General features: G+C 55.9%; 1 protein-coding gene across 1 annotated transcript; it reads left to right on the plus strand.

The window, feature by feature from the left end:
* Positions 1 to 2,744: 2,744 nt before the first annotated feature.
* On the plus strand, positions 2,745 to 14,040 carry Wbscr16 (Williams-Beuren syndrome chromosome region 16). The gene is made up of 11 exons (XM_013033186.1): positions 2,745 to 3,114; positions 4,260 to 4,389; positions 5,868 to 5,996; positions 6,298 to 6,364; positions 8,034 to 8,085; positions 9,016 to 9,100; positions 9,787 to 9,968; positions 10,592 to 10,679; positions 11,363 to 11,536; positions 11,759 to 11,844; positions 13,601 to 14,040. The coding sequence occupies exons 1-11, from the start codon at positions 2,797 to 2,799 to the stop codon at positions 13,676 to 13,678; spliced, it is 1,389 nt and encodes a 462-aa protein (XP_012888640.1). The 5' UTR covers positions 2,745 to 2,796; the 3' UTR covers positions 13,679 to 14,040.
* Positions 14,041 to 15,387: the final 1,347 nt, after the last annotated feature.

Raw genomic sequence — 15,387 nt, forward strand, 5'->3', positions numbered from 1 at the left:
CGCTGACGTCACCACCCTCGCCTCGCGCCGCCCTCGCCCGGCCCAGCGGGCCCTGCGGACGGCGCGGGCGCCTGCTTGCTTGCATCGCGTGCTCTGCCTCTCCAGCCTCTCTCCGGACCCGACCGAGTTTTTGCGGGTTATTTTAGAGCTGGGTTCTGGGTCAGTTCCTGCTGGGGCGGCTTTGGAGCTGCAGCCTCCTGCGCGGCTGGGAGTACATTTTTAGGATAGAGGCCGGTGTATGTGGAGGATGTATTGTGGCTCACGATTCTGAGTTTTGCTCAGATTCGTGCCTGGGATACTTGGCGCATGCGCGCTGGAAGATGTCCTGAGTGTTGGCGTTTCTCTCCCGGCAGAGGTGCGTGGCCGAGGCCCGCAGTCACCGTGGCGCCTGCATTCAGGGTTGCGAATCAGCCCCGACGTGGTGTCTCCCAGTCAGTCTCTCTCATTACCTCCTGAATTGAACGCAGCTCATCTCCTATCCGGTGGGATGTTTTTATGCCACTTGACAAGATGATTTTTAAATTTATCAGGAAGTAAATGTTATGAATAGCAGAGTCAATTTTGAGAAAAGAAGAGCTGAAGCAGTGATGTTTGATAGAATTAGCATATTCTCAGCAGCTGAAACCTTGTATTAGCACAACAATAAACGGGAGGAACAGCTTCCAGAAATTGACTCGCAAATTTATCATGTATTCTCGATCGCATTTTTTTTTTTGTCCTGGTAGTGATCCTTGAACCAGGGCCTCATACTCCCCTTGGCTTTTTTACCCAAGGCTGGCACTCTTACCATTTGCGCCACACCTCCACTTCCAGCTCTTTGCTGCTTAATTGGAGATAAGAGTCTCTTGCACTTTCCTGCTCCAGCTGGGTTTGCATTGGTGGGGTGGTGGGGGGCAGAGCTTGTGATCCTCTCATTTCTGCCCCCCAGTGTAATTGGGGTGACAGGTGAGTATCACTGCACCCTGCTTTTTCTGTTGAGTGGGCTCTCAAACTTTCTGCCCCTGTACTGGTCTGGAACTGGGATCCTCCTGACTACCCCCTTCCTCCTCCCCCAGCTATCACAAAGGTGCGAGCCACTTGCACCCTGTGTAATGTTAGATAATTCTTTTTAACCAAGTGAATGCAGTTAGTCATATAAATAAGTTATTGATAAAAATGGAAACGTGGGCTAACCAAAGTAAAAAAGTCGACTTCAAATTATTGAAGCCAGCCAAACACGTTGGCGTGTTCTGTAGAGCATGTAGTCCAGGAATTTGAGACCAACAGGCAAAAATGTAACAATGGGGAAAACATAAAGAAACTCCATTGCAAAAAAGAAAAAAAAGGTAAAAATAAAGTAGTCCTGAGCAGGGGCTTAGTGGCTCACGCCTGTAGTCCTAGCTACTCAGGAGGCTGAGATCTGAGGCTCACAGTTCCAAGCCAGCTCCGTGCAGGAAGGTTCCTGAGACTATCATCTGCAGTTAACCACCAGGAAAGTGAAAGTGGAGCTGTGGCTCAAAGTGGTAGGGCGCTAGCCTTAAGTGATAAAAGCTCAGGGACAGGCCCACGCCCTGAGTTCAAGCCCCAGGACCGACCAAAAAGAAAGTCCTGTTTACAGTCCAAGTGCAGTACAGGCTGTCTTATGGAGGGGGGTGGACGTTAGCCGACATTGGCTTGGCTTCTATTTTGCTGTGGGACCATCTTTTCCAAAATGAACAAAAAAACAGCCTTTGCCAACAGAAATCTGTCTGTAAAGCCGATCCTGATGTGCAAAATGGGGAAGTCGCTCTGTGAGCCGGGCGGAGCCACACCCAGCTCCAGCTCCCTCTCAGAGAACAGGCGAACGCCGGGTAGACACTGCCGCCCAGTGGCCAGAGCCGCCACGGCTCGGGCCGAGGCTTTCCAGAAAAGCACGTTCAGGCCCGCTGTGTCCAAAATAAAGGCGAAGCCTTGCCTACCAGGTGGGCTCACCTAGCGCCATTTTTTTTGGTTTGTTTGCTAGTCCTGGGGCTTGAACTCAGGGCCGGGCGCTGTCCCTGAGCTGCTTTTGCTCAAGGCTAGCTCTCTACCACTTGAGCCACAGCTCCACCTCCAGCCTTTTCTGTTTGCGAGGTGCTGAGACGTCGAACCAGGGCTTCAGGCTATTCATTTCTAATTTTTTTTTTGGTCGGTCGTGGGGCTTGAACTCTGGGCCTGGGCGCTGTCCCTCAGCTCTAGGCGAGCGCTCTACCACTTGAGCCACAGCAACACTTCCGGTTTTCTGGTGGTTTATTGGAGATAGGAGTCTCACGGTCTTTCCTGCCCGGGCTGGCTTTGAACCGCGATCCTCAGATCTCAGCCTCCTGAGTAGCTAGGATGACAGACGTGAGCCACCAGCGCCCGGCTCATTTTTAAACTTTGATAAGTTTATTCTGATAAGTCCTGAGGTGTGAACTCGGATCCCGAGCACGGCTTCCTGAGCTTTTTCTCCGAAGTCTGGGGCTCTACCGCTTGAGCCACAGCAACAGTCCTGGCTTTTCCGGGCGTCAACTGTCGATAGGCGTCTCAGTGCTCAGCCTCCGGAGTTGCTGGGATTGCTGGCCGGACGACCCCACCGCCTCACTTTACATTTTAGGGGTGCGACCAGAGAGGGAGGCGGCACACGGCGGCCTCGGCTCCGGGCGCTATGGCGGACGGCGGCCGCGCAGGCTCCCCGGGCGCTTTGCCCTCAGCCCTCAGTAAAGATGGCTGCTACCATGGGCGCTTCCGGCAGGACGTGAGGTCAAAGGTTACGCAGAGATGGCGGCACCCAGGGTCGGCTGAGGCGTGCAGCTGAGGATGGCGCTGGCGGCGGGGGCTCGGCTGGCGCGGCCGGGGCTGGCGCGGCCGGGGTTGGCGCGCGGGCACTGGACGCCGGCCGGGCGGTCGCGAAGCCGGCGGCAGGCGGCGGAGGCCGAGGCGGACGCGCCCGTGCTGCAGTACGTGGGCGAGCGCGCGGCCCGCGCCGACCGCGTCTTCGTGTGGGGCTTCAGCTTCTCGGGGGCGCTGGGCGTCCCCAGCTTCGTGCAGCCGAGCTCCCGGCCCGCGCCGCGCGGCGCCCCCCGGCCGCGCCGCAGGATCCAGCCCGTGCCCTACCGCCTGGAGCTGGAGTCCCAGGTGCGCCCGCGCTCCGCTCCCCCCCAGTCCCCACCGCGCGTGCGCCTCCACCCCCTCCCACCGCGCCGCCTCCGTCTCATTGCGCACGCGCGCTCCTCCCAAGAAGCGGAGGATGGAGGGGCGTGGGGGACTCAGTCGGAGGCGGGGAGCTCGCTGTTTATGGGGTGACAGCGACGTGCCAGGCGTTTGGGCCAGCAGCCTTTCAGTCAGTGGTGCTCACCTCCAGTTGTAGAGGAGAAAAGGGAGGGACGCAGAGGCAAGGCCCAAGGTTTGAACTCAGGTCTTTCTGAAGACAAGTTCTGGCGTTAGGGAAGGGGCAATGTGGGTGGGCTGCAACGCTGGAGGAAAGACCGGAGAGGAAGTGGGCTCATCTTGCAGAAGAGGGGAGGAAGAGGGAGGGCTGGATCTGGAACTCAGGGCCTGAGCACTGACTTCAGCTTTTTTACTCAAGTGGTTCGGTTCATGGGGTCTCTGAGAGACTACACAGGCCTCTGATAAATCACTAGCTGCTGAGACTTTGGCGGGGAGGGCTACTGGGATGACCAGCCCTCGTCATTTAGTTTGTCTGAGAGTGAACCTTGGGATGTCAGGTATAAACCAGGACCGCCTCAGGCTGCCCGAGGACTGCTCACTGGTGGTGTGGGAAGGGTCCCCTCTGCCCTGTCCCAGCAGTGTGGTGAGGACTGGACACAGCGTGTGAAACGCCCAGCAGAGCCCTTGTAGAAAATCAGGAGCTGGGACACTTTTTGGTCTTCGTGGTGGTGATGTGAGAAGGTGGCTGTGCAGCATGGCGCTGTGGCAGCCCTTGGGCATTATGAAACAACTGACTTGGGGGGTGGGTGGTGTTCAGCTTCCTCACTCTCCAAGCCCAGATGAACTGACTATGTTTTACCCTCCCTACCCCTCTGTGAAGCAGAGCCATCAGCAGGCCACACAGCCGGCAGGTCTGGCCAAGATGTGTGGGGCTGTCTGGGTGGGCTGGGGGGGGGAGGGCCCCAGGGCTGAGCAGGAGTGCTCAGGGTGGCTGATGCTGTGCTGGGTGCGGTGGGTGCTGCTGCTCATGTGCACCTGGGCAGCGCCTGCCTTTCTCCTGGGGGAAGTGAACGTCGCCAGCCAATTCATGCTTCCTCGGGTCTTGGTTTCAGATCTCTTCGGCGGCCTGTGGCTACGGGTTCACGCTGCTAGCCTCTCGGACCAAAGACGTCACCAAGGTCTGGGGCATGGGCCTCAACAAGGATTCCCAGCTTGGCTTCCACAGGAGCCGGAGAGACCAAAGTGAGCAAGGCACCTTGTGCCCCTGACAGCAAGTAAACGGAGTTGGCGTGACAGGAGGTGGGGGGATTGGAACTCAGGGCCTCAGGCTTGCAGGGCTGGTGCTGTATCATGGAGACACACCACCAACCCTCCTTTTGCTCTGGTTACCCTTTTTGAGATACGGTCTGGCTTCTTGGCCCAGATATGTGCCTGGACCACAATCCTCCTATTTTTTTTTCCTTTTTATTTTTTTATTCTCCCACTATAGCCGGGATGACAGGAGTGTGCTGTGTCACCCAGCTTCTTCCATCAAGTTGAGGTCTTGTGGACTTTTCTGCCCTGCTGGCCTTAGACAGAGCCTCTTCTGTCCTTAGTCTCCCAAGTAGCCCAGGTGATTTGTGACCATGATAAGGAATCCATTAGTGTTTTCTAGACTCCAGTTGAACTCTCACTAAGGACTCTGGGAGGTAACAGGAACATCTTCACCCAGGAGCAAATAGCAATGCCCACCCTTCTGCTGGAGACTGAGCGTGGTTACCCAGGTGGCTGAAGGACCCATTCCCAGTGGCTGCCCGCTTCCAGCCCTGTGTGGTAGCACACAGCTGTAATCCCAGCTGGGCATGGAGCCCTGTGTATGCTAGGCAGGAGCCTGTTTTTCCCCTCATACATGGAATCTAGACCTAAAGTGTGCAGGTGTGTGCTGTGTGCATGTGTGCATGCTTGCCAGCGCCCGTGGCTCATGCCTGTCATCCTAGCTACTTAGGAGGCTAAGATCTAGAGGATTGTGGTTTGAACCCATCTCAGGCAGAAAACCCAGGTGTGACTTAAGTGGTAGAATGCCAGCCATGAGCAGGAAAGAATCCAGAATGCGAGGTCCTGAGTTCAAGTTCTCATCTTGGCATAAAGGGAAAAAATATGTAATTTAAAATATACTTAAAAAATACTGTGTGGCCTGGGAAGGTGGCTCAGTGGTAGAGCGCTTGCCTTGCATGCCTGAGGCCCTGGGTTCGATTCCTCAGCACCACATAAGCAAAAAGAAAAAAGCCGGAAGTGGCGCTGTGGCTCAAGTGGTAGAGCGCTAGCCTTGAGCTGAAGAGCTGAGGGACAGCGCCCAGACCCAGAGTTCAGGCCCCACAACCGGACCCCCCCCCAAAAAAATACTGTGAGATGTATCCTGTGTGGTGTGATTGTGGCATGTGGGGAGCGGCCCGGGGCAGGATGGGGTGACAGGGGATCTGATTGCGGGGTAAAGGGGCTCTTATGGAGGTACATTATCTTCTGTGTGTGTGGAAATGACCCGAGGAGCCCCGCTGAACACCGCAGTGGGGGTGGGCAGATTCCACCCACTCTGTCACGGCACATGTGGGAATGGTACCCAAACCAGCCCTGTTCAGTGAGAGAGGCTAGCAAGAGAACAAGGGACCAGAAAGTCAAAACCCAGAGAGCCGCTGGCGGGCTGGGCTGGGCCTGGCTCCCGTGCTGAGCACCGCTTCTGCCAGGCCGGGGTTATGACTATATTCTGGAGCCGTCGCCGGTGCCGCTGCCTCTGGACAGACCACAGGACACGCGCGTGCTGCAAGTGGCTTGCGGCCGGGCCCACGCCCTGGTGCTCACGGACCAGGAAGGTGGTGAGTGTGGGAGTTGTGGGGCTGTTTTGGGGGTCCCGGGGTATTTGGAGGACCATGGTGGAGTTGGGGCTAGCAGGATGATGGTGGACATCCAGAGGTGGCAGGGAAGTGGGTGCTGGCCTCTGAGTGGGGTCCCTGATAGGCCCGGGGAGCCGGTGCTGCCCTTGGGGTTGGGGGGCTCAGGAGCAGCACTTGACACTATGGTGCCCTTGGAGACCCAGTGCAGGGAGAGAAAGCTGGGGCGCAGCCTTGACTGGGCCCCAGGGTCCACAGAGCTAACGTACCCTGGTCTGCTCCACAGTCTTCAGCATGGGCAACAACGCGTATGGGCAGTGTGGACGCCAGGTGGTGGAGAACGAGGTGTACAGGTGAGCTGCGCGGGCCCGCAGGCCAGGTTTCCCGGCCCTCACTCTGGAGACAAGCCTGCAGCCCCTGGGCTGCTCCCATGGTGAGCCCCGAGTGTGAGCTGGGTGGACTGGAGGCCAAGCTGTTGAGGATGGGTATTAATTTAAAATTTTTCTTTTCCAATTTGAGTAACTTAAAAAAAAAGGCCACAAACACAACTTTGCTTCATGTCTGTCTTTTCATTTTGGAGTTTAAAACCCCTCTAAGATCCAAGACAACCAGGCTGCCTGCAAGAGCCTTCCTCAGAACAACAAAATACAATGAAATAAAATGCAAAATGATAGTAATAAAATCAAGTTTTTAGCCAGGTCCTAGCTATTCAAGAGCCTGAGATCTGAGAATCGTGGTTCAGAGCCAGCCCAGGCAGTAAAGTCCATGAGACTCTTTTTTTTTTTAATTTAATTTAATTTTATTTGTGAACATACTGTACAGAGGGGTTACAATTACATGGGCAGGATAATGCGTACATTTCTTACCAAGCATTGCAGCCTCCTCCTTTGGTTTACCCTTCACATGTCCATGAGACTCTTTATCTCCACAAACAACCAGGAAAACTGGAAGTGGCCCTGGGGGGTCACGTGGTAAAGCGCTAGACTTGAGCTGAAGAGCTTGAGGGACAGTGCCCAGGCCCAGAATTCAAGCTCCATGACTGACAAAAATTTCTGTGCTGGGAATGTGGCTTAGTGGTAGAGTGCTTGCATTCATGAAGCCCTGGGCTCAGCACCACATAAACACAAAAAGCCAGAAGAAGCTCTGTGGCTCAAGTGGTAGGGAACTAGCCTTGAGCCAAAGAAGCTCAGAGATAGTGCCCAGGCCCTGAGATCAAGCCCCAGGACTGGCAAAAAAAAAAAAAAAAATCCTAGTTCCTTACATTCTGGTCTCCTAAATTGTTTATAAGAATTATTGTTAGCCAGGTGCCGGTGGCTGTCACCTGTTTTCCTAGCTACTCAGGAGGCTGAGATCTGAGGATCACAGTGCAAAGCCAGCCTGAGCAGGAAAGTCAACGAGACTTTTATCTCATAATAACTCACTAGAAAACTGGAAGTGGCGATGGTGCTCAAGCGGTAGAGCGCTCGGCTTGAGCTGAAGAGCGCAGGGACAGCGCCCAGGCCCAGAGTTCAAGCCTCACAACCAGGGGGAAAAAAAATCATTGTTGGGTCAGGCGCCATGGCTCATTCATTCATGACTAATCCTAGCTATTCAGGAGCTGAGATCTGAAGATTGTGGCTCAAGGTCACTTTGAGTCGAAGTTGCTAGACTCCATTTTCAAAATAACTAGCAAAAAGCAGATGGGAAAGAGTAGACTGGCTCAGATGGTAGAGTGCAAGCCATGGTACTGGCACAAAAGCTGGAATTTGCTTTTTTGTGCTGGTCCTGGGGCTTGAACTTAGGGCTTGGCAGCTGTCCTTGAGCATTTTTGCTTTTTTAGCACTCTACCACTTGAGCCACAGCCCCACTTCTGGCTTTTTGGTAGTTAATTGGAGATGAGTCTCATGGACTTTCCTGACCAGACTGGCCTCCAGCTGTGATCCTCAGAGCTCAGCCTCATGAATAGCTAGGAATCCAAGTGTGCGCCCCTGCACCAGGCTCCTCACTGGCTTTTGTCTCTTCCCTGTTCTATGTGGCGTGCAGGGAGAGTCACCGAGTGCATCGGATGCAGGACTTTGACGGCCAAGTGGTCCAGGTAAGAGCTGGATGCTAAGCGCACCTTCCTGTCCGAGGGGAGCTTTTACAGGACCTGAAGCCGTGTGGGGTAATGGGAAGTTGGGCAGGGAAGTTCCTGAACTCATTTAGTGTAGAAGTTAGTGATTTGCCTGTAATAGGCTGCAAGTTATTTCCCTTCCTGTGACTCCAGAGTTGGCTAGGACCGGAAGGAGTGGGGTGGGCAGGAGGCGCCCGGCAGCAAAGCCACCTGCAACTTGGCAGGATGTGTGATCCAGGCTGGTGCTTCATTCCTGAGCACAGGGCTGTGCCTAGCACACAGTAGGTACTGTGTGAAATACACACAGTGAGTGCCTACAGTACCTCATGGAACACCGTTGGGGGTCTTGGAGTTGCTGGGAGTGGGAGGGAGTGCCTCCTTGAAGAGGCAACGGCTTTCCTGAGGCCAGGCATGGTGACTGGAAGGGTTTGATGGCAGAGGGGCGGGTGCTGCTGGCTGGAGGCTGATCTGCTTCCAAGACCCAGTGGGAAGGTCCCAGAAGACAGCTGAGCATGGGTGGTGAGGGGCTCCTGGGTCTGTCTGTCTGTCTCTGTCTGTCTCTCTCTTGTCAGTAATGGTGTTTGAGTTCAGGGCCTGGGCAATGTCTTAGTTCTGTGTTCCTCTTTTGCACAAGGCTTCCTCTGTCACTTGAGCCACAGCTCTACTTCCAGCTTTTTACTGGTTAATCAGAAATAGCGTCTCACCGGTTTTACTGTGTAGGCTGGCTTTGCACTGTGATCCTCAGATCTCAGCTTCCTGAGTAGCTGGGATAAATAGGCCTGAGCTCCAGTAGCACTGTTGATGGTGAGGGACTGGCATGGTGCTGGCTGCTCTCGCCCTGCTGCTGGGGCTCTGAGGAGTGGGCTGGGGCTGGCTGGAACTTCATCTCAGCAGGCCCCGTCTGTCTGGCAGGTCGCATGCGGTCAGGACCACAGCCTCTTCCTCACGGACAAAGGAGAAGTCTACTCCTGCGGATGGGGCGCCGACGGGCAGACAGGTAAAGGCCCATTGCCTGCCTGGGGCGGCCCAGGGCCTGGGGACACAGGTCAGGCCTTCCTCCTCGTGTCCTGAGGAGCTGGGCCTCAGGGGCATGCCGGCATGCCTGCTTCCTTGTGTTCCACAAGCCCCATCAGTGACACAGTAGGATTGCTGTTGGTCTGGGTGATCGGCAGGCATGGGAAGGGCCTGGGTTCCCCCCCAACAGTGCCACCAAACCCCCAAAGACAAGAGCAGTAGCTTTTAATTTGTGCATAGTCAGAAAGGTCCGTTGTGGGGGCTGGGAAGGTGGCTCAGTGATAGAGTGCTTGTATGAATGAGGCCCTTGGGTTCGATTCCTCAGCACCACATAAACAGAAAAAGCTGGAAGCGGCTCTGTGGCTCAACTGGTAGAGCGCTAGCCTTGAGCTGAAGAGCTGAGGGACAGCGCCCAGGCCCAGAGTTCAGGCCCCAGGACTGACTAAAAAAAAAGGTCTGTTGTATAGTACTATTTCATCTTGAAAGGTTTTCTAAAACTTTGCAGTCAGTTAAGTTGGTCCTGTTCCCTTCTGAGGAGTCATGTGACCTTGGGCAGCTGGGCCGGCAGGGGAGTGGTTTGCTATCACTGTCCAGCACTGGCCACCAGCCTGGTCCTAGGTCAGTGAGCAAAGAGAAAGTCACTGAAATCCATGTCTCTGGTGGTGGCAGGCCTGGGTCACTACAACACCACTAGTGCCCCCTGCAGGCTTGGTGGAGACCTTTCGGGGGTGAAGGTCGTCCAGGTGGCCGCCTATGGGGATTGCTGCTTGGCCGTCTCTGCCGATGGAGGTGTCTTCGGTTGGGGGAACTCTGAGTATCTGCAGCTGGCCTCTGTCACGGAATCTACACAGGTTTGGAACCAGCAAAGAAGATTCTAAGAGCTGCTTTTCTTTTTCATTTTTCTTTCTTTCTTTCTTTTTTCTTTTTGGCTAGTACTGGGGTTTGGACTCAAAGCCTTCTTGTCCAGCTTGATTTCATGGCTAGTGCTCTACCACTTGAGCCATGCCTCTAATCCTGTTTTTTGCTGGGGATATTTTGGAGATGGAGTCTTGTGGACTTTTCTGCCTGCTGGTTTCAAAACCATGATCCTGTGGATGTCCAGTCTACTGAGTAGCTGGGATTGCAGGTGCGGGCTTGGTTTTGCAGAAGTGCACCTGTCATAAAACGGCCTCTTCCTGGCCTCTCCTTGGAGTCCCAGTAGCAAGTGTGGGCTCAGTGCCTCCAGACTGTAATCTTGGCTCCTTAGGAGGTGAGCTCTGGCTTGTGGGGGTCTGCTGGCTGCCTATGCACCTGCTGCCCCAGTGTGGCTCTCAGTTCCGCACAGTGTGGCTGGAGCTGGCTGGCTGCTGATGTCTTTTCTCTTGGACTAGACGGGTGGAAAGTGGGTCCCCTCTGATTTCTAGTGAGGTCCCCACCGGTGGGTGGGTATGTGGGGACCAGGATTGGCTCTAACCTAAGACGCTTTCCTTTATAGGTCAATGTCCCTCGGAACCTGCCCTTCTCGAAGGTGGGCAGGGTGAAGCAGGCAGCATGCGGGGGCACCGGCTGTGCTGTGCTCAATGGTGAGGCGGTTGCCCGGCTGGGCTTGGGGAGGACTGGGTGGGACTGGAGGACATGTGTGGGAGTGTGGACAGGGCTTAGCTCTGTAGTGCTATCCTAGAGTAGGGGCTGCTGCATTGCTGAGCCCGAGGCCCTGGGCCTAAACACCTGCCACCACTTAAAGTTTTGGGGGCTGGGAAGGTGGCTCAGTGGTAGAGCGCTTGCCTTGCATGCATGAGGCCCTGGGTTCGATTCCTCAGCACCACATAAACAGAAAAGGCTGGAAGTGGCACTGTGGCTCAAGTGGTAGAGCACTAGCTTTGAGTTGAAAGCTGAGGGACAGCGTCCAGGCCCAGAGTTCAAGCCCCACGACAGACAAAAAGAAAAAAAAAAGTATTAAAGTTCCTTTTCTGGGCCTGTGTGTGCCCCGCGTGTGTTCTGCCACCAGTGCCCCTACCCGGGCCGACTTGGCCAGAGCCAGGTCCAGAGCTGGGTCCAGCTCGTGGTCAAGCCCGCTTGGTTCCCTCCCTGCAAAACAAAACAGACCCACAGCCTCGTGTGGTGGCAGTTGTAGGTTCAAGGCGACTTTGGGCTAGTAGTGAGGACCCTAACTCAAAACAACCAAGTCTCTGCCATAGAGGGCGGCGTGGGGAGGGGGCAGCATGGAGGCGGCCGGCCTAGGCCCCTGACTGGCTGTGCCCCACAGAGGAAGGACAGGTCTTCGTCTGGGGCTACGGCATTCTCGGGAAGGGGCCAGGGCTGGTGGAGACAGCACTGCCCGAGATGATCCCCCCCTCGCTCTTTGGAGCCACGGACTTCACCCCCGATGTCCAGGTGGCGCGCCTCCGGTGCGGGCTCAGCCACTTTGCGGCCATCACTGGTGAGTGGGGGGGGGAGGGCACAGGAAGGGATGCTGGGAGGGGGCGGGGCTGTGGGGGCGGCGCCCTCGGGAGGGGCAGCGGCGGGGCATTTGCAAAGCCCTGAGTTCAAGGCCCAGGACCTCTTAAGGAAAGAGGGCAGCACGGGCCTGGCTGTACTGTGTGGGTGGGGCTGGGTGAGGGCGGGAGGGCTCCTCGCTCCCAGTGCCTTCCTTGCCTTGCAGACCGAGGCGAGCTGTTCGTGTGGGGTAAGAATGTGCGTGGCTGCCTGGGCATCGGCCGCCTGGACGACCAGTACTTCCCGTGGCGGGTAAGGTGGGCCCTGGCTGCCCTTCTCAGTGCCCTGTGAGCTAGGACTTGGGGCTCAGGACCCGCCTCGCCGCGGGCACCACCCCAGCCATGGCCTCAGGGAGCCCGCAGCCAAGCCCGCACTGGTGGATGCTTTCTGCCGAGCTGGAAAGCCGGCTGGCCTGGGGGTGGCTCAGAGGCCCTGCGCGGCTGAGGGGTGCACACACACAGCCCATTCAGTCCCAGCAGCCGAAGAAGGGAAAAGCAAGTGAGCAAGCATGCGCCTGCTGGCAGACTGCAGGCAGAGCTGAGCGCTGGGGTGTGGTACACGAAGCCCATTACAGAACTAAAGGGGAAAGGATGTCCAATTGTAGTAGGTCTTTTTTTTTTGCCAGTCCTGGGACTTGAACTCAGGGCCAGGGCACTGTCCTTGACAGTGCCACTTCCCGCTTTTTCTGTTTATGTGGTACTGAGGAATCAAACCCAGGCAAGAGTGCTAGGCAAGTCCTCTCCCGCTGAGCCACCTCCCCAGCCCTGTGCTGGCTCTTTTAAGTTACCAGGAACTGTTGTGTTTGAGTGCAGAGCCTCTGTTGTGGGTGCGGTGCTACATGCTCACAATCCCAGCGCTCACTGGGAGACTGAGGCAGCCTGGGCAACATAACTGAGATCTTGTTTCAACAAAAAAAAGCCACAAACCAAACCCGTGACCCCACATCCCACTTTTTTTTTTTTTTTAATGCCGTTACTAGGGCTTCAGCTCAGACTCGTACTCTCACTTGGCTTCTGTGGGGAGGTAAACAGCTCTCAAGGCAGAGGTTGCTAGGAGTCCACCTGGCGGCCGTTGTTGTGGTCTGGGCCAGCAGGAGCGCCAGGGCTCACTGCCCGCCATCGCCTGTGTTTGCTCAGTGATATCTGCCCCAGCTGTTTGGTGAGGCAGGAAAGGACGGGCGCCTCGCTTCTGCCTCTGTGGTCAGGAGCAGCCCCTAATGGCCTGAGCCCTTGGCTCAGGTGCAGAGCTGCGATCAGCATCTGCCACTGTTCGGCCAGGCCATCTGCCCAGCACCCCTCCATGCCTGTGCACGGTTGTTGCATGTGCGTGGTTGTTGCGTGTGCATGGTTGTTGCATGTGCATGGTTGTTGCATGTGTGTGGTTGTTGCGTGTGTGTGGTTGTTGCGTGTGCATGGTTGTAGTGTGGTAATTCCAGACAACCACCACCATCCTTTGGAAGGACTCAAGCATTTAGTTTGTAGTTACGCGGGGGGCAGAGGGTGGTGGAATAGGAAGAGACATTTAATACTTTGCTCTTTTTCACCCTTTGTAGTGTGGCATTGTGATCGAATTGCCTGTTAGCCATAATAATAAATAGGGAAAGCCAGGCGTGGTTCCACACATCTGTAATCCCAGCCCTTGGTGGGCTGAAGCAAGAGGATTGAGGCTGGCCAGGGCTATATATCATAGACCCTGTCTGAAAAAAAAAATGAAGCAAGAAAACTAAGAACAAAAGAAAAACAGAGAACATGTCCTCTTGGGGACAGGTTGAGATAGGCCCAAGACGGGTTGGGGTATCTATCTCCAAGGACATAGAACGGTGAACCCTAGGAAGCACAGGCTCCAGCCACCCTAGTGACAGCTGGGCTGTGTCCCCGAGGGCGGGGGAAGGGGTCCGCTTGGCTGGTGGCAGGGCCTGTTCCTGCCTCTAACCCAGGCGGGAAAGGCTGAGCCAGGCAGGGCAGTGCCGGGGCCTGTGGCTGACCATGCTGTGCGCTCTCTGTTGCAGGTGACGCTGCCCGGCCAGCCTGTGGACGTGGCGTGTGGGGTGGACCACATGGTGACTCTGGCCAAGTCTTTCGTCTGAGCCTCTGGAGCTGCTGGGCCTGGGCTGTGAGTGCCCGGCGGAGCGGGGCCAGCGGCCCTGCAATGGCTCCAATGGCACTGGGAGGTGGCAGCACCCTCCAAAGGACACTGGGCACTGACTGGGGGCTCGAGGATGGCCATCACCTGCCAGGTGCGCATGGCAGTTCTGTGCTTGTGTGGCAGGGGAGGCACTTGGGAGGCGCTGGACCCTCTGTTGACACTTCAGCTGTCCCCGCAGGGCCTGGCTGCCTTGGGCCTTAGTTCTGATGACCAGTCACTGTGCCCACATGCTGTGTGCACGCATATGGCCCGCCAGCCCTGGATTCCTCGGCCCGGGCCTGTGCCAGCCTGCACCAGTGGGCCGCAGTGCCAGGCCACAGCTGCACCTGGCTGGGCATTGGCCTGGAGAAGATTCCAAAACTGGGGGAAACCTTTGTTTTAGAACATGTCTCTCCTGGAAAAGCATCATTTAAAAGCACGTTCTAGAATAAAATCTATTTTCTGCTTAAGAACAAGAGGTCTTTTTTTTGTTGTTTTGTTTTTGTCGGTCGTGGGGCTTGAGCGCTGTCCCTCAGCTCTTCAGCTCAAGATGAGATCTCTGCCACTTGAGCTACAGCACCACTTCTGGTTTTCTGGTGGCTTATTGGAGATAAAGAGTTTCATGGACTTGCCTGACTGGGCTGGCTTTGAACTGCAATCCTCAGATCTCAGCCTCCTGAGTAGCTAAGATTACAGGTGTGAGCCACTGGGCCTGGCTGACAAAAAGTCTTTTATTACTTATCATTATGAGATTAGCTTTGGCAAACAAGGCTTTTGACAAAGAGCACAGAGGAAGCTGAAGTAGGATTGAGAATGTGAGGCCAAACTAGGGTTACATAGATAGTACTAGAAAATGTGTCATTCTGCTTTCTGAAGACCTTAGTTGGGCTAGGTCTGAGGTCACCTCTGGAGGCTGGGATGGGAGTTGGTGGAGGAAGCAGGGGGAGGGTTCTGCTCACGATGGTCCTGGGATTGATTATCTGGAAGTTAGGATCTCAAACCCACAAATGGCCACCCACCTACAGATACAGCAATGAGAATACCTAGCGGCTGGATGCTCTGGCCCATGCCTGTAATCTTGGCCCTCGCTAGGCTGAGAGGAAGAGCAGGACTAGCCCAGGCCACGTGGTATCTCCCCTCCCCACAGTCACCATGAACATGGTTGCTAGTGTACAGGCTGTGCTAGGGTTGGTTTTGGAAGTGGGGCCCTGGTCACGATTAGGCTCTCCTGGCTGCCATCTGCTCGGGCCTGCTCTTGTCAGCTAAGCAGAAACAGCGCTCCGTGCTGCGATAAGAGCTTTGCAAGCCTGCTGTCCTCGCGCTCCAGTGAGCAGAGCGCGGAGGCCACGCGGCACGCCGTGTCCCCGTGTCATTCTCATCATCCGCTGCCCATGAGGCCCTGGGGGCCCAGGTGGAATGCAGAAGGGCGGGAGCTGTGCGGGGCTGCTGGGCCTCTGCCCAGGAGGTTTCAGGCAGGGGTCCAGGGGGTGGGGGTGGTGGGCCTGTGCCCTCATTCCCCCCCCCCCTGCCCCCATGTCACTTCTGCTGGGGTCAGGTAACTACAGAATATGGTGCGGGCAGTGGCGAATGGATTCTGGTTCCCTTGAACTGGAGGGGGCAGGTGCCATGTTGTGAGGAAACTCCCCATCCTGTGGGAAGAACCATGGCCTT

The sequence above is a fragment of the Dipodomys ordii genome, unplaced genomic scaffold, assembly GCF_000151885.1.
Source record: "Dipodomys ordii isolate 6190 unplaced genomic scaffold, Dord_2.0 Scaffold164, whole genome shotgun sequence".
Lineage (NCBI taxonomy): Eukaryota > Metazoa > Chordata > Mammalia > Rodentia > Heteromyidae > Dipodomys > Dipodomys ordii.